Here is a 24,284-nt window from a genome sequence, read left to right as displayed (position 1 = left end):
CTGTTCAACAAGCTTTGCCATCATCATGTAAAAGTGACATAATCTAACATCAGTCTATTCCTTACAACTCTCTGAACAAACAGAATGTGTCTATGACCATGATAGTTTTATAACTCACACAAACTGGTGCAATACGAACAAGCAATTGCAAAGCGAATTTGTCAGCTTATCTTACAGCCACCATGGTGACTGCATGCATCCCGTATTCGGGAAATTCCCTTGTTTACAGTAACAAGCACAGACACTAGGTAAAAAAAAAAACTGGAGCCACACAGGAAGTCCACCTGCAGACTGAAACTGAGGTTAAATATGCAGAATCCCTCTTGTGATATAGTGCCAATCAATAGTGGGAAGAGAAACAACAACTACATCTGCATTATAATGAATATAAACCAGAAAAATGTGGGTTTTGTCATGGGAGAATCATGCCTTAATCGGTGGAAGGATGCTTGCCATAGCATTTAGGGAGTTTAGAGACAGTAGACACGGACACCAAAGGCATTTCAACACTCATCTTAATGCCATAGTAGTGCTTCATTGGCAATCTTGAAAAAACGAGCTATTCATTTCTAATATCGAAACAATAAGGCAAGTTTTATGTGAAATCCTCACTGTAGTATGTTCCTGAAGTATAAATTGGTTTGGTCGTTACTGGCAAATCTTGTGACATCATTACTCTTAAGTTTTTAAACCTTTGTGACAAATTGGGTCACATGGTGCAAAAATAAAAGCCTTGTGACAACATGTATTGGTAACAAACAATTTGCAACACATGACCTACACAAAGCAACTTCATTTGGAGTATCTTGGGAAATTCAAACTAAGCAGCTTTTCCCCTATTTTCCTTGAATAAAGAGCTACTTACCTCTATTTACAATTATTAAAAGTTCAAAGTATGAAACTGCATGAATTTGCTATAAGTGGTTATCCTCATTACAAATGTAACCCATTGGCTTTGTTCAATGTTTATTTCACATATGTGCAGCATTCTTGTGCCATGTTGATTTGATACGATGTAGTACGGCTTTGATATGAAAGAACACCCATGATTCACTTCATTTTAATATAGACACGTGTGATACTTGCTGGTCTTCACATTTGTTAGTCCTTAATAGTGGAGATTGTTTCCTGACACAATGGATGAATCTTCTAGCAAAAATGTCAACACTTCCTTTGTTTCTGTAAGTTAGAGAATCCTAAATTCAAAGATGTGTGTTTTCCAACCCCAAACCACTGACCTTTTGCTTTTCCTCTTCCAGAATCCCCCAGTGGACCATGCGCTGATGTACAAAACCCACGTGATCAATGTGAGTAGAAGCACTGGCCTCGTACCAAACAGTCAGATTAGGAATAGTAGTCATTTATAATCTGACAGTTCTTAAGAAATCTTAAACATTGGCACACAAATAGTCATTATGTATCGTTGACCTTTTTTATTGGGATTTTTAAAGCTAAAAATTTGATTTTTTTATTGCAAAAACAATTGAGGCATTGAAATGTTCACTGCCAGCATTTTCTGTTCAAGGCTGCTTTTACAAACTGGCACTTAGGAGCCATAGTCCCTGGTTAATTCAAGTGTATGTGACAGACTGCAATGGCTGTGTTGGCTGCTCTGGTCGTGGTTTTGTCCGTGCTGAAGACAGCTAGCTGGAAGAGGAGGGTCGCCTTAGCAGCCATCGATTTGAAAGTAAAGCTTGGTCTTTTCTCTTGTTAATATGAACTTTGCTGGTAATGACTTTGTCTTTGTTGTTGACCTTTTTTAGATTGTGATGATGTTTCTGTTATTCTACGCTGGAGATCTGGCTAATGTTTTTGTCCTTGTCACTGTGGCAACTGGAGTCTACTGGGTCTTGCTTTCTAAGGTCGGCTTCATTTTTGGTTAATGTGAAATACAAATATTTGTTCATTCAAAATGGCAGTCAATCAGATCTTAAAATGCCTCAAAATCAATAGTCATTTGGAAAGGCCTAAAAACGATCTCGGAAAGTCCCTCAAAATCAATCGGAAATTATCCAAACATTTTCAGAAGCAACTTTTATGTAATTTAAAATGGAAGTGAGGAAAAAAGTGACATAAAATGAACTCTGCTATTGACCACGATATGAGTCCAATGCACTTAAACTAGCTGTGAGGATGCTCATCTTTCAGTGCCATCAAGTTAACTTTTAAGGGTAAAAATGAACTGGTTCGACCCACATAACATCTAGTTGGCATGAGTTTGGCACCCCTGGCCTATGTAGAAAATGGAAGCGTCCATGTTAGAGCATAATTTTTTGGGGGAAAGATTTGCTATCAATTTTGTTTTTTCTTGGCTCAACAGCATCTGTCTGTAACACTGCCACTACCCCATCAGGAAAAGCATTTTGTGACATACATCCTTTGTGCTTTTGCACTCAAGGTGAGTCATAGAACAAACATGGTAGTCGTCGTATCAGATCCAAAATTCTGTGGATGTACCTGATTTTGAGGCTTAACTAATGAACATTTGTCTAACAGGCAGTGCAATTTCTCCACAAGCTGACAGTGCAGTTGTCAGTGGACATTTTCTTTATTGACTGGGAGCGGCCTCGAAACACCCCACGACGACCCATGTCTTGTATAAAATTTGTCTAACTATTGGCAGTATTTCATCTTCCATGGACAGTTTACTTAATTTATACATTACTATTTTTTAGCTGCTGGTCAGCAGAAACGGGATCGTTTGCCTGTCAGCATTTGGAGAACCTACTTTGTGGCCAATGCATGGATTGAAATTCAGACTGTCCGCAAGATCAAACCAACTTTTCAGATCATGGCTGTGCTCTTTTTCCTTGAGGTATTTTATAACCAACACACACACACACACACACACACACACACACACACACACACACACACACACACACACACACCTTGTGTTTATACATGCCTTTTTATTCATGCATTTCATAACACCATTCAGGGGTTTGGTTTCTCCAAATACACCCTCAGAGAGCCATGGCCATCTTCCACATCCTCCAACGAAGCAGCCACGCCTTCATACAGCTTGGTTTTGCGCTATGGTCTGGCATCATCACTTTGGCTTGGCATTGGACTAATGCAGGTTTACACTTAATTTTAATTTAAAGTGTAAAGAGAAGAAGAGAAGAGTGGGTTACAGATTTGTGATAAATTGTGTCAGTTAGGAAATTTTGAATCGCTTAAATTAACCAATGATGCACCTGATTTGTCCATTCAGGCCATTTTCACAAGCTTTTACGAGATATGCGTGTACGACAAATTCCTACAGTTTGTGGATCTCTGCTCAGTCAGTAATGTGAGTCACGTCAAATGTTTTAAAAATTCATGAACTATTTTCTGAGATTCAACTGTATTTTGCCTTTGCAGATTTCAGTCCTACTCTTGCCTCAAAAATGTTTTGGCTACTACATCCATGGACGCTCTGTGCATGGCCATGCGGACACAAACATGGAGGAAATGAACAAAAATCTAAGGAGAGAGGCGGTATGTCCGCTTACAGTATAATCAGTCAATGAGTTAATTTGATACTGTAGCTCAGGGGTAGGGAACCTATGGCTCGTGAGCCATATGTGGCTCTTTTTATGGGTGTATATGGCTCTCCGCGAACCTGTGTGATAAAATATGGGAACCGCTGGTGAGAGACCTAAGTCCCGGACGCACCAATGGGAGCGTCACGCCTCTCTTGTGCCTTTTTAAATCATATTTTTTCTTCATTAGACTCATCTGCATACGTCTTCTCTCATTGATACTCATTGATTAGCAACATTGAAATAATGTTCTCAAAAGAATTCAGACTTTTTATTACTTTCAAAGTGATGAAATGAATAATAAATGCTCACATATTCATGTTTTTTCACTTTTAAATTCTGAGTATGGCACTCAAGGAATAATGTTTGAAAATATGAATTGTTTATGGCTCTTTTCGTCAAAAAGGTTCCCGACCCCTGCTGTAGCTCATTTCAATACCTTTTCTTGTGTAAAGGAATCACTCTGTGGCCAAAGAGGTCTTCTTCCCAGCACGGACATGCAGACTTTCCAGGTGGCCTTAAACACACGACTGCGTTCACAATACGACAGAATACGCCAGTCCTTCACTGGGGTTTGTATCCCTCACCACCATGAATAATGTTAAGACAATTGTGTGATAATTTTATCCTGTCATTCATGTCCAGAGACAAAGGCCGACCCGGCTCGGTGACCCGGGTGCAGCCAACCATTGGGAGCAAAACATCCGAGCCTATAATACCATGAACCATTTCCTAGGATCAATCATAGATCATGTTTGTCCCGCTTTTTAACAGACAGTCAAGATCTGATGGTTTTCCTTTTGTTCATCTCATTGTTTTTTTTTGTTTTTTGTCACTTAAGGCCCACACTGACATGGATTACTATGTGAAGGACAAACTTGGATTGGAGACTGTTATGGACTTGGAGCTTCTTGAGCCATTTGAAAAGAGCATCTTTTATAATGGTATACCTTTTTATTGTATAAAAGTTATGTTGCACGTGTGGATTTGTGTTTAACTGAAGATGTCTGTTTACCAATGCAGATAGAGCCTCCAGTTTCAGTGATGTGCTTTTTTATGGACAGGAGACCACCCTGCTGGTATTTGACATGCTGTTCTTCTGCGTTGTTGATTTAGCATATCAGAATTTTGTACTGGCAGGGATTCTGACATTCATTGAGCAAATGGTGAGTATTGAATGCATGGAGTGCATAGTGATAAATACTGATGTTTGAATCCATTATTACATTACAGATATTCCAAGTGATTTGTGTTTATTTTGGGAAGAAGAACTTGGTCTACAAGACTCAGGTGGATGGACTGTTTCTGATTTAATTTTCTTGGGTGATTCCAAAAATCTCACTAGTGTTTGTTTATTATATTTTATGAATCAATAAATAAATATATATTTTCATTAAAAATATTTGCCTATTTTATTGGGGAATGTCTTCAGCGGATGGAAATGACTGGCTTTATCCATTTTTTTAATTCTAAAAGATATTTTTTTTAAATCCTGTTCTTAGTCTTAGAAACCTTTTTAAAGGTTTATTTCTAATAGAAATCTTGTTTCTTCCTCGAAAGACCTGAAACTTAAGAAAAACATGTTATTAATATAGTGATATGATAAGTTACTATGTATCTGAAAATCACATTTTAATTTTCTATTGGCTGTCAAAGCTATATTTTTGTGCATATGTAGTTTTTATGATTATGAAAACGTGTCTTTTCGACCGCAAGATGGCGGTAGTGGCTCATGAAGACATACTAAGTGAAGAAGAAGCCAACCACACCATGGCGACAGAGACGCTACTGCTTATTACGAGATACAGATTTGTAATCATACTCGTATTTTTTCATTCAGCTACTTCTCAGCAGTATTTAATTCCTTTCAAAGATCCTTCAGACTGCAATGTGGATGAATTTTTTGACATATCCACGTTGTCTTGTGTTAGCTGTGGTGAAAATCAACGTAGCGTTACAGGTTTGTCTTGCGAATACTCCATTGGTAGTATATTTGATAAAGAAAATGATAGTTTGCAGTATGTTAACTTATACTTTGAAAATGGCTTTTTAACTCATAAAATTTAAAAATATACACTTTGGATGAGTGCGGTATTTATGTTCCATAAAAAATGAATTCAGGGTCAGATAAAACCTGAAAATGCATCAAACTATTTTTTCCAAACAGGCATTTTCCTATAGTAAAATCTGAAAGATGATTAATATTTCTATTTATTGATTGGCAATTTATACGTTTTGTTTTTTATTGTGAAGAAAAGCAGTACCAAGAATGTGATTTTTTTCATCTGCCTATGTATTATATGGTCATTTCTATGTTATCATTTTGACATTACTTAATTTTTAACTTAGAACTTTATTAAACGAAATATCTGAGGTCTTGCTTGCCAATCATCAGGCAAGTAGAATTAAAAAAAACATTATTATTAAATATAATTTTTTTTTTCAGGGCTGAGCTGCGTTTGTCTAAGCGGATTCCGCACAGTTACAACTGACCTGGCGTCTATTGCATGTGAAGCTTGTCCGGGAGACAAGCCTGTAAGTCTCATTCATTGTCGTATTTTGTTTTTTGTCTCACAAAAATCTGTGACAATTATCTAAATGCGTGAGATTTCTGGTTCCATTGTAGGCTATAACTCAAGATGGTTTTGGCTGCATTCGCTGCCCAGGCAGTATTAGTGATGACGGCTACTGCCAGTGCCCTGCAGGGCATATTCTTGGTGAGGGAAATACCTTTTCAAATGGAAATGAATACAACTGAATTGATTTGCCTGCTTGTTCCTGTTTTTTTTTTCAGTGGAAAGGGATGTCAGCGGAAACCTTTTGGATGAGGCCAAATGTGAGATATGTAATGCAAATGGATCCGCTTTGTCGGTGCCAAACAGCAGCGGGGACAGGTACTATCACACTACACAGATCCTAATATTTATCATGCAGTGATGTGCGATGACATTCTCAATTGGGTGAGGTACGGATATTAAAGGCCCTGTTAAATGGAGGTCAATAAATTACTGTTGGTAACAAACTTGGTAAATCTGACTTTATCTGAACAAATATCAACTATGCACGTATGTAATAAGGCTTCAAGAAAAATAGGCTGGCATGTCTCAGAAGTTGTAGGCATGTTAATTGACTACTCAATTAGTCAGTCAACATTTTATGAAAAATCGATGTTGTACTTTATAAAGCTTGTTTATATGCCTACACAATTCATCTTCCTTACCAACAAGGATTGCCTGTTGGTTTCTCTCAAACACATTTGGCAAACAAATTTTGGCTTTCATGCAAAGTTGAATTCCAAAAAATATTTTTAATTAGGGCAACAAGTTTGTGTATTCTTTATTGTACTTTTTGCTCAGTTATCTCTTGGCCTCTGCCTTATCTTGTTTCTCATCTGCATTGATATACGATCAGAAAACTAAATATGTAAGCTCAAGCCTGTTCGCTGAATGTCGGACAGCCTTTAAAGCGTGGTAATGTCTTGTGATGATTTACGCCCATTTTGTTGTGTTTGTTGTCATTCAGGTGTGAAAGATGTCATGCTTCCTTCATTAAAAGCTCCTGTGTGTGTAACCCTCCCTTCATACTGGTGAGTGAAATGAAATGCCTATGCTTATCATTAGACAACACATACCTATGGACAATTTACAAACTTAACTACACAGGATGCAGTGTATTTACATCATAGATATTTTGTCTTCAATACGTATATGATTTATCTCACTGTTGTTTTCCAGGCAGGAGGTTTGTGTATTCCAGCAGGCAGCCTTTCCACAAATGTAAATCCCAGTGTCAACTTTGCTCAATTGGTAAGCATCCTCATCATTATCTTACCTCAGCTATTATGGATTGACTGTAGATAGAAAAATGTGCCTTTGTTGTTGGTTCTGTCCCACCTGCAGAAGTTGAGTATCATTTCCGCTTGGTTCCTCAAAAATCTCTACTCATCCGCAGCAGCCTGTCTAGTAAATCCACCCATTTTCTAATTCAATTTTTTGTTGGATGTTATGCTACATGTTAACAAATGGTCTGCCTGCAGAGTTTCTCCAACCTGACGGCGTGCCAGGCCCTCGGTAACATGTGTGTGATGAACATGCACTCCTTCAGCGGCTCCAGTGTTGACGCCTGCGGACTCTTTAACGCTGTTTTCAGAACGAAGGCTGCGTTTAGCTCCACTCAAGACATTTCCTATTGGTAATCACCAGCCTATGCATTGAGAAGATGCAAAATTCATTTACATTTATATCTGGTTCTAGGAGAAATAATTTACCTTGGCTTTATTATGGTGACGAACCAGGATTGGCAAGTCGAGTCCTTCGATCGGATCCTGTTCCAGTTAGCTTCATTTTCAGAGGGCCAAAAAAAGTAGGTTATAATTTAATCCAAAAGACAGATTTTTTTCTTTTCTTTTCACATATTCTGTTTTTTTTTTGGCAGAACACGGAGATTAAGTTGCTTGCTGCTGTTTATAATGTTAGAGGCGAGTTCCTTCGATGGGAAAACATAGGAGGATCAAATCTTCAGGTAAAAATGTTGGAAAAGATAGAACAGGTAGAATTTCATTTTGCCACTTCTTTTGAATGATGTTGTTTTGTCATAAAGGTCCTTCTATTTAATACCTTTTTTTAGATTTCAACCCAGAACCACAAAACTGTAACCCCAAATCATCCTGTTACCCTACGAATTAATATTTATGATTTTAACTTAAACACAGGACTGATTTAACTCATTGGCTTCAATTTTGAGTGGGAGGAGCGAACGCACAACATTTTTGGTTCAAAATATTTGGCCTCCTTTGTGACTGTAATTTTTGAGTTGGGGGTGAAACATTGCTCTATAGATTCTCCTTTGCTTTAGATTTGTCCGGAAACACCAATGAAACGATCATCAGCATTCAGTTTTGGCACCGCTTACCAAGAAAGTGTAAGTCTGACGCTTCCTACTTCATAGTCCAGTTGTTTTATGTCCACTCCTGATCACCCTCATTGGAAATCTATACTGTAGTGTGATCTTTTAGTAGCAGACCTGCTGCGTACACATCCCCAACCGCTGTTTTATGATGTCTTTCTGGACCTGGGTGGAGAAGAGACCAGAAAACTTGTGCCTTTGCCTTCGCTGGTCTTAAATCAACAATTCAATGGAAAATTCATTAACCGAGGTGAGGTTGGCATATGGTTATTTGCCTATTATCTTATGTTTGTCTGATATTTTGTGCTCTTTTCAGAGAGCATGACAAACTGGTACCTGTCGCGGCGTATATTTCTTGTCGACGTGCTGAGCGGCAGGGAGAAAAGCGGAAGCGTCCTTCCTAAAGTTATTCGGGTTGCCAGCTCTGTTAAAATAAGGTGCAGATTCAGTCACACCAAGATGGAAAAAGTGCTTGATGTTGATGTTTGTTTACTCTGATTTTTGCAGGTTCCAGTTAGTTCCACACACAGAGCAAGGTCAGGTGTTCCCACCACTGATGGCTGTGGAGTATAAAGATGTACTGATCACTGACATCAACACACAAACTGTTTCTGTGAGTCGATGGTTGGGCTTCTCATTTAGTTTGAACAGAAACATTGGTCATTTATTTTTTATTTCCAGCCCGGTGATTAGTTGACTATGACATGATTTTTGTGTAAATCTCACATTGATCTCACATATCATGCAATGCAAGCTTCCTGCAAATATTTATCATTTGAAGACTGAGGCGATTTAAAGTCTAGGTCACACAAGCGTGCACACCCTCAGAATAAACAGATAACATTAAAACGCCAATATTTAAATGGCATCCACATGAAATCAAATACATGCATTCTAGTAGGCAGATTTTTTTTTTTTTACAGTATGAATAAATGGCTATCTTGGTCTTGTTTTTTATACACCACAAAAATCAGTGATTTTTATGAGGCTTGTGCAAATTTCATAATCATTAAATCATTCATTGAACCCAGTCAAATTGATTAGTAGAACATTTCGCTCAATCCTCATAAAAGCATTAGTCACTCCACGTGACAGTCTTTAGAAACCTACTCTAATTAATATCATAGTTACTGATTGGTCATGCCAGTTAACTTTTACATTTGTCATTCAACGCAGTAACAATGATTGGTTAAATCCTTTACTCAGTTAGTTACTACGAAATAAATCAGTATCATTTGCTGGATATGATGGGGGAATCCACTGATGCTGACAAACAGTTGCCTTCTATGAAACGTTAGCGTATTTCTTCTCTGTTCTGTTACAGATGAGTTTTGCTGTGGAATATGAAATGGATCAGAATGAGGCTCGTCTCAAGACCGATGTGAGTGCGACACAAAAAGGCCTTTTCAAACCGTGGCTCACACAGACCTGATACGTTTTTTTTTATGTCGGGAATGTGTTGCACAGACTGCTCTTGGGGTGTTGGGTGGTTTGGCCGTCCTTCTCTCTGTCCTCAAAACTGTCAGCTGGAAGAGGAGAATCGCCTCACCTGTCGTTGACTTGAGGGTAAGTCAACCAATGCATTAAATGAACTGCCATTGACCGCGATAGACATTCAATCCATTTTGAATTGTTGGACTTTCCAATGTGAGCGTTCATCTTAGCATCTTTCTGCTCCTGATTTCAGACCTTGCTGATGTTTTGCATATTTTACGCTGGAGATCTGGCCAACGTTTTCCTTGCCGTCACCGTGGGAACCGGGCTCTATTGGCTCATTCTTTACAAGGTTTGCTTCATTTCATTAGACCAAAGATTTCAGGAATGCCATTGTTTTTTTTTTTTTTAAGTTGTTTTTTTGTTGTTAGGCCCAACAGCAAGCCTCAGTTTTATTGCCACTCTCTCATCAAGAGGAGCGCTTTGTGACTTACATCTGTTGTGCATTTGCTCTCAAGGTTAGTCAGTTGCGTGTGGAAGACTCGGGGCCCCACCAAACCCACCACAACAGTTTGGTCTGTAAAATTAATTTCAGTGCATGATTCCGAGTTTTCAAAATTCGAAATTTACAATAATTGTTCTTTAAAAACATAAAAAAAGGAAACAAGATATTTAGTTTTTCTTTTTTTTTCTTCATTTTTTAAGAGTCAGTTTTGCTTGTGTGTGTGTGTGTGTTCTTAATTTTTTTTTTTTTAATTGTGCTTCATCCAGGCAGTGCAATTCCTCCACAAACTACTCGTGCAATTATCTGTGGATGTCTTCTTCATTGACTGGGAAAGGCCACGTAGTAAAGTAAGCAAGACTGCAGCAGGTATTGGAATAGTAGTGAGTAGTAATCCGTTTTATTATGCCTTTAGTGTTGTCTATCTGTTTATATGCTTTCTATATGCCACCGTCTTTAGCTAATGGTCAGCAGAAACGCGATCACTCTCCTATTAGCATCTGGAGGACCTACTTTGTAGCTAATGAGTGGAATGAGATCCAGACCCTCCGCAAAATCAAGCCAACATTTCAAATCATGGCAGTCCTCTTCTTCCTTGAGGTATTTATCACTCATTTGATTGTATTTTTTCAAAATAGAAATTCTGGAGTCAACATAACTATTGTTTGTGTAGGTGTTGGGTTTCTCAAACCTGGCCCCGAGAGACCCTTGGTCAACTCTACAGCGTAGCCCACAGGTGTACACACCTTCGTACAGCCTGATCATGCGATACGGTCTTTCGGCAACGCTTTGGCTTTGCATTGGACTTCTGCAGGTAACTTCCTCATTTTTATTTTTCCCATCTTAAGGAACGTAAATGTGGTGATGATCTGTTACTAATAATTTATCCATACAGGTGATTTTCTTCACTGTGTTCTATGAGCATTTCATGGAGGACAAAATCCGTCAGTTTGTGGATCTCTGCTCCATCAGTAATGTGAGTTCAAAAGTGTTCATTGTAATTTTAATGAGCTTCCAACGTTCAGCTTTCACACTTTGTCTACATGGAACTTCTTATATTTAAGTTAGTAAAGTGAAAAAATGAATATTATTTATTTTCAATAAAATAGGCTATTTGACTTATGTGTAGCAATTCATTGATGTTAAATGATATATTAATTGGGGAAGAAGAATTTAATCAGAATCCACCCAAACATCAGTTAATATTATGATTTGGTTAATAAGAATGTCAAATATTTAATTTAGGTTAAAAAGAGAAAGCATTTTTTTCCATTGCTTTTGGCAAAATATATATATTTTTTAAATGTGTACACATACGCCTTTAAATAAAATGTAAGCATTGGCAGACTGTCTAATATTGACAAGCGTTGTTTTGTTATCCAAAGATTCAGTTATAGACAATATAAAACAACTACTGAACAGGTCTGACCTACTTTTAAAATGTATACACCGTTAGGCGTGTGCAGCGCTTTATCAACTAGTTCTTGTGCAACTTTCAGAGCGATTCATAAGGTCTGTATTCAAAAATGTGCTATTCTTCTGATTAGGAATTTCCTAATCCAATCCCGTTATCAGAAACTGCGGCTAATTATGCCATTGTAGGAAATTTGTGTGGGATTTTTTAAAACCCCTGCTGAACTAATAACCATTATATGTGATTATACTGCTGTGATAGTTTTGTTCGATTTGGAAAACAAACACATTTGGACGTGCTTTTCAGCCCTCCTTTTAATACATTTCCTAGGTATCGAATCGAGCCTCAAAACTAAGTGACTTGGTCACATATTCCAAAGTATATAATCAGGATATCCCTACTTATTATGTTTCCTGTAAACTGACCACTGGATGACTCACAAAGTCATGCGGCATCAAAGCAAAGCACCTGACAATAACCACTTAGTCACACTTAAAGCCAGCGGCACTTGAGACTTATCTAACCAGAGAGACTAAATTGCAAAATGAGTAAATAGAAAGTTGTTAAAACAGAAAGAAATACATTGTTTTGGGTGTCACAAATAACTAACACTGTTTTAAGGTGTAACTGAAAAGTCACCACTAGTGCTCAGTGGAAAATAGAACTCTTAACTTGTGCTTTCTGCTGTTTTGTTTGGGTCAAGCTCAATGTCAAGTTTTTATCTGTGTACTTTGATATACTTTGTGTGTTTTGTCATTTCAGATTTCTTTGTTGGTTTTACCCCAGCGTTGTTTTGGTTACTACATCCACGGTCGCTCTGTACATGGCCACGCTGATACAAACATGGAGGAAATGAACAACAATCTGAAAAGAGAAGCAGTACGTCCATTTAAATCCTGTCTAATTTACATCAATCTAATGTGTCACCCCCTTATCTGAAGGAGTCAAGGTGTGGTCAAAGAGGTCTTCTGCCCAACACGGACATGCAGACTTTTCAGGTGGCCCTTTCTTGTCAACTGCGCTCCCATTACGACAGGATACGGGACTCTTTCACCAGGGTGTGTGTGTACATCTTTCGTCTCAATATTATCATGAAATGGTCAATATTTTCACTTTTTTTCTTCATTTATAGCGACACGGACCCCCAAGGCTTGTGGACCCAGCCTCGTTCAGCGCGTCAGACCAAAACATCCGTGCCTACCACACCATGAACCATTTCTTGGGATCAGTCATAGATCATGTTAGTCATCTAAATAAAGGCTTCAAATGTAACTTTTTACCATATAGTGACATTGTTTTCTTATTCTCAGGCACACCCCGACATGGACTACATTGTGAGGGACAAACTGGCATTAGAGAGGGTCATGGGGATGGAGTTCTTGGAACCCAATGACAAAAGCATCTTTTATAATGGTATCGTCATGTGGATTGAACATTGTCTTTTTGCGCTTGGTGATGCCTAGATATGATAGATAATAGTTGTTTGTCACTGCAGATGAAGGTCACACTTTCAGCGATGTCCTCTTTTATGGAAATGAGGCCACACTGCTGATTTTTGATACGTTGTTCTTCTGCGTCGTCGACCTTGCTTCTCAGAGCTTTGTACTGGCTGCCGTGCTTACATACTTACAGCAAGTGGTGAGTATTTTGTGTGTTCAAACTATCTTTTGTGTCTGTTTATGCCATTCTATAATTTTCTTTTTTTTCCCCCAGATCTTTAAAAGGATTCGTAATACTATCGGAAGGAGAAACCTTGTCAACAAAACTCTGGTGGATGACAGATTTCTCATATGATTGGTCATTGATTGTGTTTATATTCTGAGTCCATTTGTGGTAGATGAAGGTTTTGTAATGGTTCTTTTTTTAAGATATGTTTACGTACTTTTTAGCTGATGTGTATATCCTTTTCTTGTAAATAAATGTATTTTTTATAGAATAAAAAATTTTTAATAACACTTTTTTCCTATCATTTTTTTGCAGAATCCCAATCACAGTGCACAAAAAGTACATTTACACTAATATTCGCCACACTAAACAATTTTGTGTTATTACTAGTTGACCAATTTGTTTTAAATGGGAGGATGGCAGTGAATAAGCAAGCCTTCATTTGCTGCCAACCTTCCCTCCACAAATCAATTGGACATTGGGGGCATTTTTGTACAAAGGAAAATATTTTATTTTGACGCGTCTTATTTTGAAATTTTCTGTTATTTGTTTCCATTGACGTCACGGGCCTGTTGTCATCGCTCAGCCAATCAGCTTTCAGTTTGTGTTGCGGCGCTCTTCCGACGGACGAAGGCGGCGTCCGGCTGCCAGTGACTTTGGCTCGAGTCATGATCTTTAATAACGTCTTTACTTTCAAAAGAATAGGTGAGTTTTACCTTTGATTTGACATTATTTAGCAAAGAATAGCTTTGGACAAGCTTAGTCGCAACATTTTGTTGGCCTTGACTCACTTAGTAGAGGTGGGTGTATCCCTCACGCCATTGGTTAGCATTTGGCAGCGCTGCAGTCTTAGCTGACGCATTTCCAGGAAATTCACTACTTAACCTCGCTTTATTTGGTCGTGTTGGACCTTTAAATCGGCTTGCGTTTCTTGTGCTTGCGTTTGAAACCTAACCCCGTCTTTTCCACACTCGTCTGGCGGCTTTCCGAGGCTTGTGATGTCAACAAATATGACAAGTTTGGCAAGGCTGCTGCCTCCGGCTGGTTAAGCAGACTCCTTCGCAATGCATAGCAGTTGATGTTTTTAATTATGTAACGTATAATTTCACTCCCAGACACCATGCACACCAGGTTACGAACTCATGAAACACTTCTCACCATCCCAATGTCAAACTAGAGTTATTTTGAGCAAGTCTGCTGACCTATACTAGCTTACAATTCATGGCACAAAGCATTAAGTTACTCAGAGTGACTGGTAAGTCAAATAAATGTCACGCTTTTTTGTGACCCTAAATATTCAGGACTTTTATAGCCTATCCCAAGGCACTCATTTAACTTACTGGCTGCCATTGATGTTAACTTTTTTACTTTAAAGAGCATGCATGCCTTCTCCTTACACTATAGGCACCAGTGTGAGGCTGTAATCAATTAATTCGCCCTAATACAAAAACCATTGGAAGAATCAATGCATAATATACATTAATATTATGCATATACATCTCAAGCACATACCTATGAAATTGTATTGTGGACAGTCCTTGAATAACAGAAATTGATAAAAATGATAGTATACACACCCCCAACAATATTTGGTGCCTGTAAAAATCACCCGGGAGTTATCCTTAACATATGCATATTTGTTATTTTATACATTTAAATAAATGTTCATTAAGATTGAATCAAAAACAAATTATTTGCTGTTTTGGATAAAAATGCTATTGCTGTAAATTTATAGTACATACCATTTTACACACTGGCCTGCAAGAGGCAAAAACGTCCACATAATGTGGAATACCTATGTTTATTGTAGGAAATGATAATTTCCAGATCCACGGGGTAAAGGTTCAGTAACTTTTTAACTTTGTTGGAGGTCATAAAACCGTAAAAATAAGTTAACCTATATTATGGGATCAGTACTAAAATACACTCGTTGAGATTGTTTGTCTTGTAGCTAAGAATCATTTTTAATGTTACAGCCCCAAGCAATATTTCAGAGCTGTGTTACATTTCATTTTCTGTATTTACCTTATTTCTCAACATATCTTAGAAAAAACAACAGAGGCTGTCTATTTTTCTTTCAAGCGTCCCAATTGTAAAGTCGTTAACCATAAAAAATGCTGGAGTATTTTCTTTCTTACAACTTTGTTGTGGTTGGTCCAATGCAGGTTGCATTGTAGCCATCTGCAGTGTAAAGTCTGAGCCTCCAGAAAAGGCTTCATTGTTTATTAAAATGTAAACAAACAATATCTTGAACTACATGTACTGTATATTTGTGTCTGCAGTGTGCCATCTGCCATGCCCGTGATGTCACAGCTCTTCAGGGGCTTTCCTCGGTCGAAGGTCTTGTCGTCCAGTCTGTTGCCATGCAGACACCACCAACCCAATTCAGCGTCCTCCCCTCGGCAACCCGTCTCAAAACATCCGTCCCACATCTTTCACGCCCCCTCAAGATTTTACCAAACCACCTCGGCACTCCACAGCTACATCCTCACTCCGCCACAAGTCAACTCCATCCTCAAAGCTAACGAGTACAGCTTCAAGGTTGGTTAGAAAACATCTCCTTGTTTAACAGTTTGAATTCTAACGTTCTATATGGGGAATTGCAGGTTCCTGAGTTTGATGGCAAAAACCTGTCACCTGTGATGGGCTTTGACAGCAATCAGCTGCCAGCAAATGCTCCAATAGAAGACCGTCGTAGTGCCGCAACATGCCTGCAGACAAGAGGAATGCTCCTGGGCGTGTTCGATGGCCATGCTGGATGCGCTTGTGCACAGGTAACTCATTGAAACATTCCTAAGATTCCCATAAAGTTGATCTGTAAAAAAAATCCCAGCACTGAGGAAAAAAATAAGTACTGTTAATACCACAGCCCTGTTCGAGGTCATAAAACTGTAAAAATCCCAGAAATCCCAGAAATTGATAGATTTCTGGTTGGGGAAAAAAGAACAAAAATACAGATTGATGCAGCCATGAATCAAAACAGTTTGTTAAAAAGCCTGCCTGTCTTTTGTGATTATTTTTGTTTATTTTACTGAGAAAATGAACAAGTGTTGTGGCTCATTGCAGTCCAATATATATTCAGTAAAGTAACCCCTGAGTTGATGGTGGAAGTTTAATGGGAAATTAGTATATGTATCTTAAGATTGCAATGTGACATGTCTGTCTTAACCAGGCGCTCAGCGAGAGACTCTTTTACTACATCGCGGTGTCGCTGCTACCGCACAACACACTGTGCGAATTGGAGGAGGCGGTGGAGGCGGGCCGGGCACTCAGTCCCATTTTGCAGTGGCAGAAGCATCCCAATGACTACTTCAGCAGGGAGGCTCAGACGCTCTACTTTAACAGCTTGCGCACATATTGGCAGGAGCTCATCGATCTCACCAGGTAAGTCTTGAAATAAAAATAAGAATAAGCAAGAAAGATCCTGTGGTTATACCAGTGATTACAGAAAAATGCAACATCAGTAGAATCCATTGAGCGCTTGTGTTGTTTCCGCTCTCAGCCCGGGTGACGTCCCCGACACCAGGGAGGCTCTGATGAATGCCTTCAAGCGGCTGGACAATGACATTTCTCTGGAGGCTCAGGTACGAAGATTCCCGTATTAGTTGATTTATGTGAATTTAATTGCTAACTTTTATTGTAGATCCTCATATTCTGGTCTCTTTCATCTACCAGGTTGGAGACCCAAATGCTTTCCTGCACTACTGGGTTCTGAGAGTGGCCTTCTCCGGGGCAACGGCATGCGTGGCTCACATCGATGGAGCAGACTTGTACGAATAACAAAAAAAATATCGCAACTTTCAACAATTTTTTTTAGCTCTTCTTACTTTTGCGTAAATACAATTTTGCCAAAATGTGGCAGAGACTCACTGGTTCTGCTGCTTAGTAATATCGCACTGATACTAGTGATCGATATCCATACATCACTAAATTGAACATATATGGGTTGCAATAGACATCTGAACGTTGACCAAATTCATTTCCAAAAACAAAGTATTTTTTAATTCAGAAAAGTATACAAGATGTTGCCACTCCAAATGACATGAATGAATCACAAATGTAGTGTGGCGAGACCATGCGTTTACTTACGATAGCATTAAGCGCCATGAAAATGATCCAAAACAGTGCTAACTTACTGAAAAAGAAGAAACCCAGGAAACCTTAAAGATTCTTTACTAAATAAACTGAAAATATAAACTTATTTGCTTAGGCTAGTATAGAGTACAACAAGATCAAGAATACAATTGTACTTAAGTTTAATGTTAGGCTCTGTTTCCATGGTAACTGCTCATGGCAAAATTTAGAAGACGTTACTTGGGGCCATAATGTGAAAAGAACGGTGGATTTGTCTTTTTATTTATTTTTAACTGGTTCTGGTTCTTGCAGTTAGATTTGCAAGTACGTCTACTAATGCTATTTTGTCCTTAAAGGTATATAGCCAACTCAGGAGACGCTCGGGCAGTGCTAGGGGTTCAGGAAGAGGACGGTTCCTTTACCGCTCACACTCTTTCTAATGACCATTGTGCCCAGAACGAGGATGAGGTGGCCCGGATCCGGGGAGAACACCCACCCTCGGAGAGGAAGACCGTTATACGGCAGGTACGACAGCCGGCGCCGGTCGTGTTAGCGCCCTCTGGGGGTCACGATGGTCTCCTCGTACTCAGGACCGTCTCCTGGGTTTGCTCATGCCTTTCCGTGCGTTCGGCGACGTGAAATTCAAATGGAGCATCGAGCTGCAGAAGCGAGTGCTGGAATCGGGACCCGATCAGCTCCATGAAAACGAGCACACCAAGTTTATACCGCCCAACTACCACACGCCTCCTTACCTAACGGCCGAACCGGAGATCACCTACCACCGGCTCAGACCGCAGGATCGCTTCTTGGTGAGATTTTTTTAATTACATTTCTTAATTTGGAAAATGGAAGACCAGCTCTTCCTCCTCCTGAAGTATGGGTTTCAGTCCTCTAGATGGTAGTATTACACTTTACAAAGAAGCTCCCTGCTTATCTAGCTAACCTGAAAGCCTAACATGTACCCATGAAAAGTAGAATAACAGTTATTTTTGTTTGAGTTCAACAGAGAAGGCATTTAAAATGTATTTATTTATTTGAACTAGTGGGAATAGAATATTTTATTTTGCAAAATACTATGTTCAAACTGTCAGCACACCCTGAGTGTAGAATGTTACCAAACCTTTTTCAAGGCCCATTTTCAATGTGTAATTTTCTTTTAAATTATTAATTGTAGAGACAGAATGCCTTTTTCTCTCCATTTAGAGAATATAGTATTTTTTTATCTTTTAACAACACTATTTTCTGTGGCCTTCCACTGTTGTGTCCCATGAAGACTTTATAGTTAACTCGTTTTAATACTATGAAATGTATTTTTTTAAATCATTAATAATTGGGAGTCCTTTACACTGATTTTATTGAATTTTTATACATTTAGATTGTATTAAGTATTCATTAATTAATTTCAAAAATAAATAATGATAAATAATTAAAAATAATGATTTCAATATAATTGAGGACGGCCCTAGAAACAATCTTGCTTCATAAATTGTAATAAAACAGTTACATTTTTATTGTTGTATTGTTTGCTATAGTGGAAATGCTTGAGGCTCACCCTTGAAATGTCCTTAAAATCTTAAAATTTTTCAAATGTCTCCCGTATAAGCCACCCCTGATTCACAATTTTCACCTCCATATTAATGGTTAAAGGGAGCACAATTGTGTCATTTTAAAGGGAAAATCTTAAGAAAAATCATCGCACATGGTATTACTGAGATTCCTTTTGATTTCACATTCGTATTTTCTCCGCCGTCCAAGAAATTCAACATACTACTTCACTCGAGTGTACTGTTTTATCTTGTGGGTTCATGAAATATTTGAGAAAATTCACTATCCGCCTGCAGGTAATCGGCTCTGACGGCCTGTGGGAGACGCTGCACAGACAAGAAGTAGTCCGCATCGTCGGCGAGTACTTGACCGGCGTGCACCAGCATCAGCCACTGACGGTGGGGGGCTTCCGAGTCACCCTGGGACAGATGCAGGGGCTGCTGGAGGAACGCAAAGCCCGCGTGTCGTCAGCCTTCGAGGACCAGAACGCCGCCACTCACCTGATGCGCCACGCCGTGGGGAACAATGAGTTTGGTACGGTGGATCACGAGAGGCTTTCCAAGATGCTGTCGCTACCTGAGGAGCTGGCCCGAATGTACCGTGATGACATTACCATCATCGTCTCTCAGTTTAACCCTCATGTAATCGGCGCGCGGCAGCAGGAAGCATAAAACAAGTACGTATCCTCTTTTTTTTTTTTTTTTTTTTGCAGAATGGAAATTATTTATGGTTAAAGACAAAAACATGTTTGTACACAGGAAAGATCCACTTTCTTACATAGTTGCAGATGGTATGTTTTTGGATTGTTCCGTAATACTTATTTTGTGCCTGACATGACACTGTTACAAACCAAGGTGACAAAAGATCCAGAGTCGAGGGTAAGAAGTTCCACACAACAAATGGAGAGAGGAAAAAATTAACCCCAGAGAGAGAAAATACAAGAGGTAATGGTGCACAAAAATATTATTCGAAAGGGAGTGTTTTGTCATTATTGTCATGGCAAATCCGCCACCCTATATGAATGCTCCAGGCCATTTTCTTTATCCCTTTAAGGTATATTTTGAAGTAAAAACTACATGGCTTGCAGGTGTTATTGTTAAAACTGTTCCCAAAGCATTAAGCGTCAGAGCATTAGCACCATGGCAATTTGCTGTACAATGTCTTAACACTTTTTGCAAAGCAACCAAAGTAATATCCACAGCCATGTTTTACTCCTTATTTCGACTCGAGTCAAATAGCATATTCAAATAAAAAAAATGCATCAACTCTTGGAATATTTATTGCATATTATTACTACCATTTGTCTCACATGTGGTGTGTAATGTAAACATGTTTTATTTTTTAAATGTTTCATGACTAAAGTAGTAACAGGGACAAGCAAAACCTACACACATTGTAGACCCGATTCACAAAATTTATCTAAATCAGTTCTCAATTCTATCTCCCATTAGAAGCACACTTCATTGTGAAAGAAAAAATACTATGTGACCTCATTTTATTTTGATTAGTTCATTTTATTTGTTTTTTTTCTGTCTTTTCTATTCAGGTAGACCACGTATTGTAAAAAGACCATCTAAATTAAGGTTTTTATTCCTCGTATAAACAGACTCGCATATATTTGTAACTAAAAAAAAGTTTTTTTAAGACCATGTATATTAAGGTTTATTTTAATTTTATTTTATCTGTTTGACTAGGGTCAGGTTTTTATTTGGTAAAAAAAAATTAAAAAGGAGGCAGAGTTTGAGAAAAAAAAATTAATTCTTCCTATAGAGCAAGGTAATATTTTGAGGATTTTTTTGGGGGGGTACTCAAAGCCTTTAACTGTTCATTTCAATTGGACTACTTTTATCACCATGAATTGGAATAAAACATAGTCACTCATTGCAAGCCTTTCTTGGAAGAAAAATTGAAAAATACTGACATTTTTTGGGATGCTGGAGAAAACCGGAATACCCGTAGAAAACCCACGCAAACCTGAGGAGAACATCCACACACTGGAATCAAACCCTCGACCGCAGAACTGTGAGTCTGACGCCTTTACCACTCCCACACTCCCATTAACGGCATATTAGGACTTATTTTTCAGTCTCCCTCCCCCCCCATAAAGTAAGCGACATCCAATGTTTGAGTGTGAGTTATGGAAAACGTTGCTGGGATACATGTGATGAGAAATTGCAGGCATAGGTCACTCTAAACACACTTCAGCACTCAATTGAGAGGAGCAGCATCAGCACGTGGCCACAAAACACATGCGGCTCGCGAACCCTCTCCCATGTGACATTGTTTTCATCGGCCACTTGGTAAAACGTCGCCTCTGCCTCGTGAGGCTGACAATCCACCAACTCTGCCTTCAAACGTGAGTCAGAACCGCACCATTCTGGCTGGCCTCGTCTGCTCAACCAGTGACAGGCGCTTAATTAAGAAGGGGGGGGGGACCAAATCAAAATGACTGACTGGAGTGTGCGAAGTGGAAATGTCAAATGTGAACAGAAGGCAAAAGTGTGTGGATTTCCATGTATTGTGTCCTTTCAAGGCCCACGTAAACCATTATTTCAATGCCCTTAAGTAGGATTAGTCACATAAACGTACACATATGGATCCATAATAGGTATAGTGGCTCCCTATTGTTTTTCTTTATTGAACAAAAATAGTAGTGCTTGCCCATAGAGAGTACAAAACAATATATAGTACAACATTTGGATGTTAAACAGCGATGGGGCCACAGGTCAATAAATTAGGGTAGGACCACAGGACATGATTATTTTTTTACTTTTTAACCACCAATCACTTAGTATATTTTATTTATTGGTTCTTGGGGATAAAGTAAATATGATGTGTTAGAGAGAGAATAAATGAGTTGGTGGTGAGATGGCTTCTGGGATAGGAGAAACTTTTAAATGTACACTAAATGTCCGCACGTGATGTGAAAATGGTATCGCCATGTTTACATTAAAGCGTCCTTCTCCACTTCTTCGTCGCTCTTCTTGTCTTTGGTCGACCGTTTAGCCGCACAAACCAAGATCAAACCTGCAAAACGGCAAAATTCATTTATGACTTCAGAAACATAAACGTGAGGAGCTATAAGAGCCAATTGAGTGAAACTTACCACAGAAGACCAGAACTCCCACAATGATACCGATAGTGGCTCCCATTCCGAATTTGTAGCCTTGCTCGGCCGGCGCCACGTAGCAGTAGCCCAACTCTGTGCACGTGCACACTTGTACTGGTGGGCGGAGAAAATACTTTAGCATATGAACATCTTTTATTTGTGAGAATCTTTTGATTTAACCATTACCATGTGTTATTACTTGTTTTATGTCAACAAAACTTTGGCACCTATCACCCCGCCCAAATTTACAAATAACTTGAAATCGCATGGAAAATTACCCAAATTTTGTCATGTGTGTTCTGTCCGCGTGCATTGTTTGTCCCTTTTGGCTCTCCTTCCATTGTGTGACCCAGGTGTTTGTGATTGTCATCAATTCCTGTCTGTGTATTTAAACCCTGTGTTTTTGTACTTCACCTAGGGAGTATTATTTCATGTTTCCTGATTAGGGATGTTTGCCTGGTGGTCGGCGTGCGTCTACCCTGTTAAGTTTGTATTTTTGGCCCAGTTTTTATCAGTTGAATTGTTGTTTTTTTTTCATTAAAATCCTAAATTTTGCACCAGCACGGCTTCCTGCCTTTAGGTTCCACTCCTCTCTGCAACCGAGAGTAAATGACAGATTTTCCCCCATATCAACAAAAAATCAAAAGGAATCGACCCGGGAATGCTTAATATCAACAGAAAGTTACCCGGAATCCAGTTTATCGACAGCCATTTCTCCAGGTAGGCCTTTTTTCTTGTTCTAATTCTGACCATGACTATAAGCAGTTAAGAACAGTTATATATATTGTATAAACTTACAATTTTGTGGCCCATTTGGCTTCCCTCACACTGATCAAAGTTGTTCTTACCAGGGGACCAGTATCATAAAACCTCTTGACCCCGAGTGAGGGGGGGCGGGTCTTATTACCCGGACAAGCTAGCCAGAGGAGAGAATTATTCTAAACTGAAACACTCCCACTGATGTTCTGATCGGAATGGATTTAAAAAGCCACGTGGGTGTGAGAACCGACCCTGGGTCTTAGTTTTTTGTGTATGTCTCTGTCTTCCTAAAATCCCTCAGGACGAGAAAAGAGCACGCGGCGTTCAAAATACAAGGTCAAAAATGAACAACGCCAAAAGAACTAAGCATAGCACACTGACCCTCAATGCTCTGTGTGACCCCCATCCCTGCGTTGTCTTTAATGTTGATGGGCAGCGTGAAAGTTCTCTCTTCAGTCGGCGTCTTCTTCAGAATCAACTTTGCCGTGGTGCCTGTAAACAACACAACTACGGCTATAACAAAAAGTCTAAAAAGTGGTCAGATTGCGGCATTATTTCAGTACCGTCAATGGTCTTAAGTTCCCAGTTGTGGGATTTCTTCCCGTAGGCTAACGTGAAGGTGAAAGGTTGCGAGAATGGGGGACTGTCGGCGTCTTGCGCCCGGATGATGACCGGCTCCACTTTCTTCAGACACATGAAGGCGTAGGTCTCCTTCAGTTTGGGGATGTTGTCGTTGACGTCCAGCAGCCTCACCGACACCACGCGCTCGGCAAACTTCTCGGGGTTGTCTGCGATGCCACGTGGCACAAGTACAGTTTTCTTCCTGCCCTCCCACCAATTTAAAAATGAGTCTGACCTTTTTCATAGGCAGTGACAGTCAGTTCCAAGGTCTCCAGAGTCTCCCTGTCTAATTTTTCTTTGGTGGTGATTTGCCCCGTGGCGGCGTCTAACGCCCCGTGGCGGCGTCTAACTTCAGCCAGCCTTTGGTGTCGCCCTCCATTGTGAATCTGCTCGACAAAAAATCAATAGTCAACTGTCGCGTGTGCGCGTGATGGAGTCAAAGCCCAAAACAAGGGAGTGGAATTATTGATAATACTCAATCCCATTGTGCAACTATTATTGGCCCTGGTTCCAATGAGCTTGCTAATGTTGACGGCAATAGATGTCCAATCTATTTCAAAGCCAAAATGGATTGGGCATCCAATACCGTCAATACATGAAAATTACTTTACCACCCCAAAGTCTTAATATACATTTACAAGGCTTACTTGATGGACTGATGTATTTGTGACATTAAAAATGCTTCTTCTACTAAAATAATTTGTTGTGATGCCTGAGTGTCCATGAAAA

The 24,284-nt window shown here is 39.2% G+C and overlaps 4 protein-coding genes and 1 long non-coding RNA gene across 13 annotated transcripts in view; 4 read left to right on the top strand and 1 right to left on the bottom strand.

Annotated features, from left to right (window-relative positions):
* Nucleotides 1-766: 766 nt before the first annotated feature.
* Nucleotides 767-4,863, top strand: LOC144199580 (meckelin-like). 6 transcript variants are annotated; one of them, XR_013326945.1, is made up of 15 exons: nt 769-1,181; nt 1,260-1,307; nt 1,589-1,687; nt 1,764-1,862; nt 2,321-2,398; nt 2,497-2,596; nt 2,676-2,815; nt 2,942-3,082; nt 3,218-3,295; nt 3,367-3,483; nt 3,983-4,099; nt 4,173-4,280; nt 4,369-4,471; nt 4,592-4,693; nt 4,761-4,863. XR_013326945.1 is itself a non-coding variant. In XM_077721321.1 (15 exons), the coding sequence occupies exons 1-15, from the start codon at nt 1,137-1,139 to the stop codon at nt 4,839-4,841; spliced, it is 1,497 nt and encodes a 498-aa protein (XP_077577447.1). In that variant the 5' UTR covers nt 769-1,136; the 3' UTR covers nt 4,842-4,863. The 6 variants fall into 6 exon arrangements, 4 of the variants coding, with proteins under 4 accessions (XP_077577450.1, XP_077577449.1, XP_077577447.1 ...); XM_077721321.1 differs by having other exon boundaries at nt 4,551-4,693; XM_077721322.1 differs by having other exon boundaries at nt 1,526-1,687; nt 4,551-4,693.
* Nucleotides 4,864-5,038: 175 nt separating this feature from the next.
* Nucleotides 5,039-13,735, top strand: LOC144199398 (meckelin-like). Its single transcript, XM_077721007.1, has 28 exons — nt 5,039-5,487; nt 5,974-6,062; nt 6,154-6,244; nt 6,322-6,421; nt 7,050-7,113; nt 7,262-7,333; nt 7,427-7,489; nt 7,564-7,718; nt 7,781-7,889; nt 7,962-8,048; nt 8,382-8,447; nt 8,529-8,682; nt 8,749-8,869; nt 8,940-9,045; nt 9,757-9,813; nt 9,900-9,998; nt 10,120-10,218; nt 10,298-10,384; nt 10,638-10,737; nt 10,829-10,968; nt 11,042-11,182; nt 11,264-11,344; nt 12,545-12,661; nt 12,724-12,840; nt 12,915-13,022; nt 13,093-13,195; nt 13,278-13,420; nt 13,496-13,735. The coding sequence occupies exons 1-28, from the start codon at nt 5,127-5,129 to the stop codon at nt 13,574-13,576; spliced, it is 3,111 nt and encodes a 1,036-aa protein (XP_077577133.1). The 5' UTR covers nt 5,039-5,126; the 3' UTR covers nt 13,577-13,735.
* Nucleotides 13,736-14,027: 292 nt separating this feature from the next.
* On the top strand, nt 14,028-20,331 carry pdp1 (pyruvate dehydrogenase phosphatase catalytic subunit 1). Of its 3 annotated transcripts, XM_077721015.1 has the most exons (10): nt 14,028-14,152; nt 15,730-15,988; nt 16,054-16,221; nt 16,620-16,831; nt 16,950-17,031; nt 17,123-17,217; nt 17,878-18,046; nt 18,112-18,330; nt 19,363-19,742; nt 19,921-20,331. In XM_077721015.1, exons 2-9 carry the CDS (start codon nt 15,743-15,745, stop codon nt 19,735-19,737), a joined length of 1,566 nt encoding a protein of 521 aa, XP_077577141.1. In that variant the 5' UTR covers nt 14,028-14,152; nt 15,730-15,742; the 3' UTR covers nt 19,738-19,742; nt 19,921-20,331. The 3 variants fall into 3 exon arrangements, with proteins under 3 accessions (XP_077577141.1, XP_077577140.1, XP_077577142.1); XM_077721014.1 differs by having other exon boundaries at nt 19,363-20,331; XM_077721016.1 differs by lacking the exon at nt 14,028-14,152 and adding an exon at nt 14,341-14,702 and having other exon boundaries at nt 19,363-20,331.
* A 1,331-nt stretch (nt 20,332-21,662) lies between these two features.
* The window catches only part of cdh17 (cadherin 17, LI cadherin (liver-intestine)), a 12,561-nt gene continuing 9,939 nt past the window's right edge, over nt 21,663-24,284 (bottom strand). The window contains 6 exon segments of the mRNA XM_077721018.1: nt 21,663-22,093; nt 22,173-22,289; nt 23,316-23,426; nt 23,498-23,722; nt 23,791-23,902; nt 23,905-23,941. Coding sequence (XP_077577144.1) covers nt 22,011-22,093; nt 22,173-22,289; nt 23,316-23,426; nt 23,498-23,722; nt 23,791-23,902; nt 23,905-23,941 — 685 coding nt within the window. The 3' untranslated portion in view covers nt 21,663-22,010.
* Nucleotides 22,474-24,284, top strand: part of LOC144199402 (uncharacterized) — a 26,904-nt gene continuing 25,093 nt past the window's right edge. For both annotated transcript variants that reach the window (XR_013326900.1, XR_013326901.1), the window contains exon 1: nt 22,474-22,895. This is a non-coding gene — a long non-coding RNA (uncharacterized LOC144199402). The remainder of the gene's footprint in view (nt 22,896-24,284) is intronic.

Source organism: Stigmatopora nigra, chromosome 7 (genome assembly GCF_051989575.1).
Source record: "Stigmatopora nigra isolate UIUO_SnigA chromosome 7, RoL_Snig_1.1, whole genome shotgun sequence".
In the NCBI taxonomy this organism is placed as follows: Eukaryota; Metazoa; Chordata; class Actinopteri; order Syngnathiformes; family Syngnathidae; genus Stigmatopora; species Stigmatopora nigra.
Note: the sequence above shows the minus strand (reverse complement) of the source record. Positions and strands in the feature narration are given on the sequence as shown.

Coding starts and splice junctions, on each gene's coding strand:
- LOC144199580 (XM_077721321.1), top strand. CDS start 1,137: ATGGATGAATCTTCTAGCAAAAATGTCAACACTTCCTTTGTTTCT. Junction 1,688..1,763: donor TAGCAGCCATCGATTTGAAA/GTAAAGCTTGGT, acceptor GACCTTTTTTAG/ATTGTGATGATGTTTCTGTT. Junction 4,694..4,760: donor TGACATTCATTGAGCAAATG/GTGAGTATTGAA, acceptor ATTACATTACAG/ATATTCCAAGTGATTTGTGT.
- LOC144199398 (XM_077721007.1), top strand. CDS start 5,127: ATGATAAGTTACTATGTATCTGAAAATCACATTTTAATTTTCTATTGG. Junction 7,890..7,961: donor TTTTCAGAGGGCCAAAAAAA/GTAGGTTATAAT, acceptor TTTTTTTGGCAG/AACACGGAGATTAAGTTGCT. Junction 11,345..12,544: donor ATCTCTGCTCCATCAGTAAT/GTGAGTTCAAAA, acceptor TTGTCATTTCAG/ATTTCTTTGTTGGTTTTACC.
- pdp1 (XM_077721015.1), top strand. CDS start 15,743: ATGCCCGTGATGTCACAGCTCTTCAGGGGCTTTCCTCGGTCGAAGGTC. Junction 15,989..16,053: donor CTAACGAGTACAGCTTCAAG/GTTGGTTAGAAA, acceptor GGGGAATTGCAG/GTTCCTGAGTTTGATGGCAA. Junction 18,331..19,362: donor GACCGCAGGATCGCTTCTTG/GTGAGATTTTTT, acceptor ATCCGCCTGCAG/GTAATCGGCTCTGACGGCCT.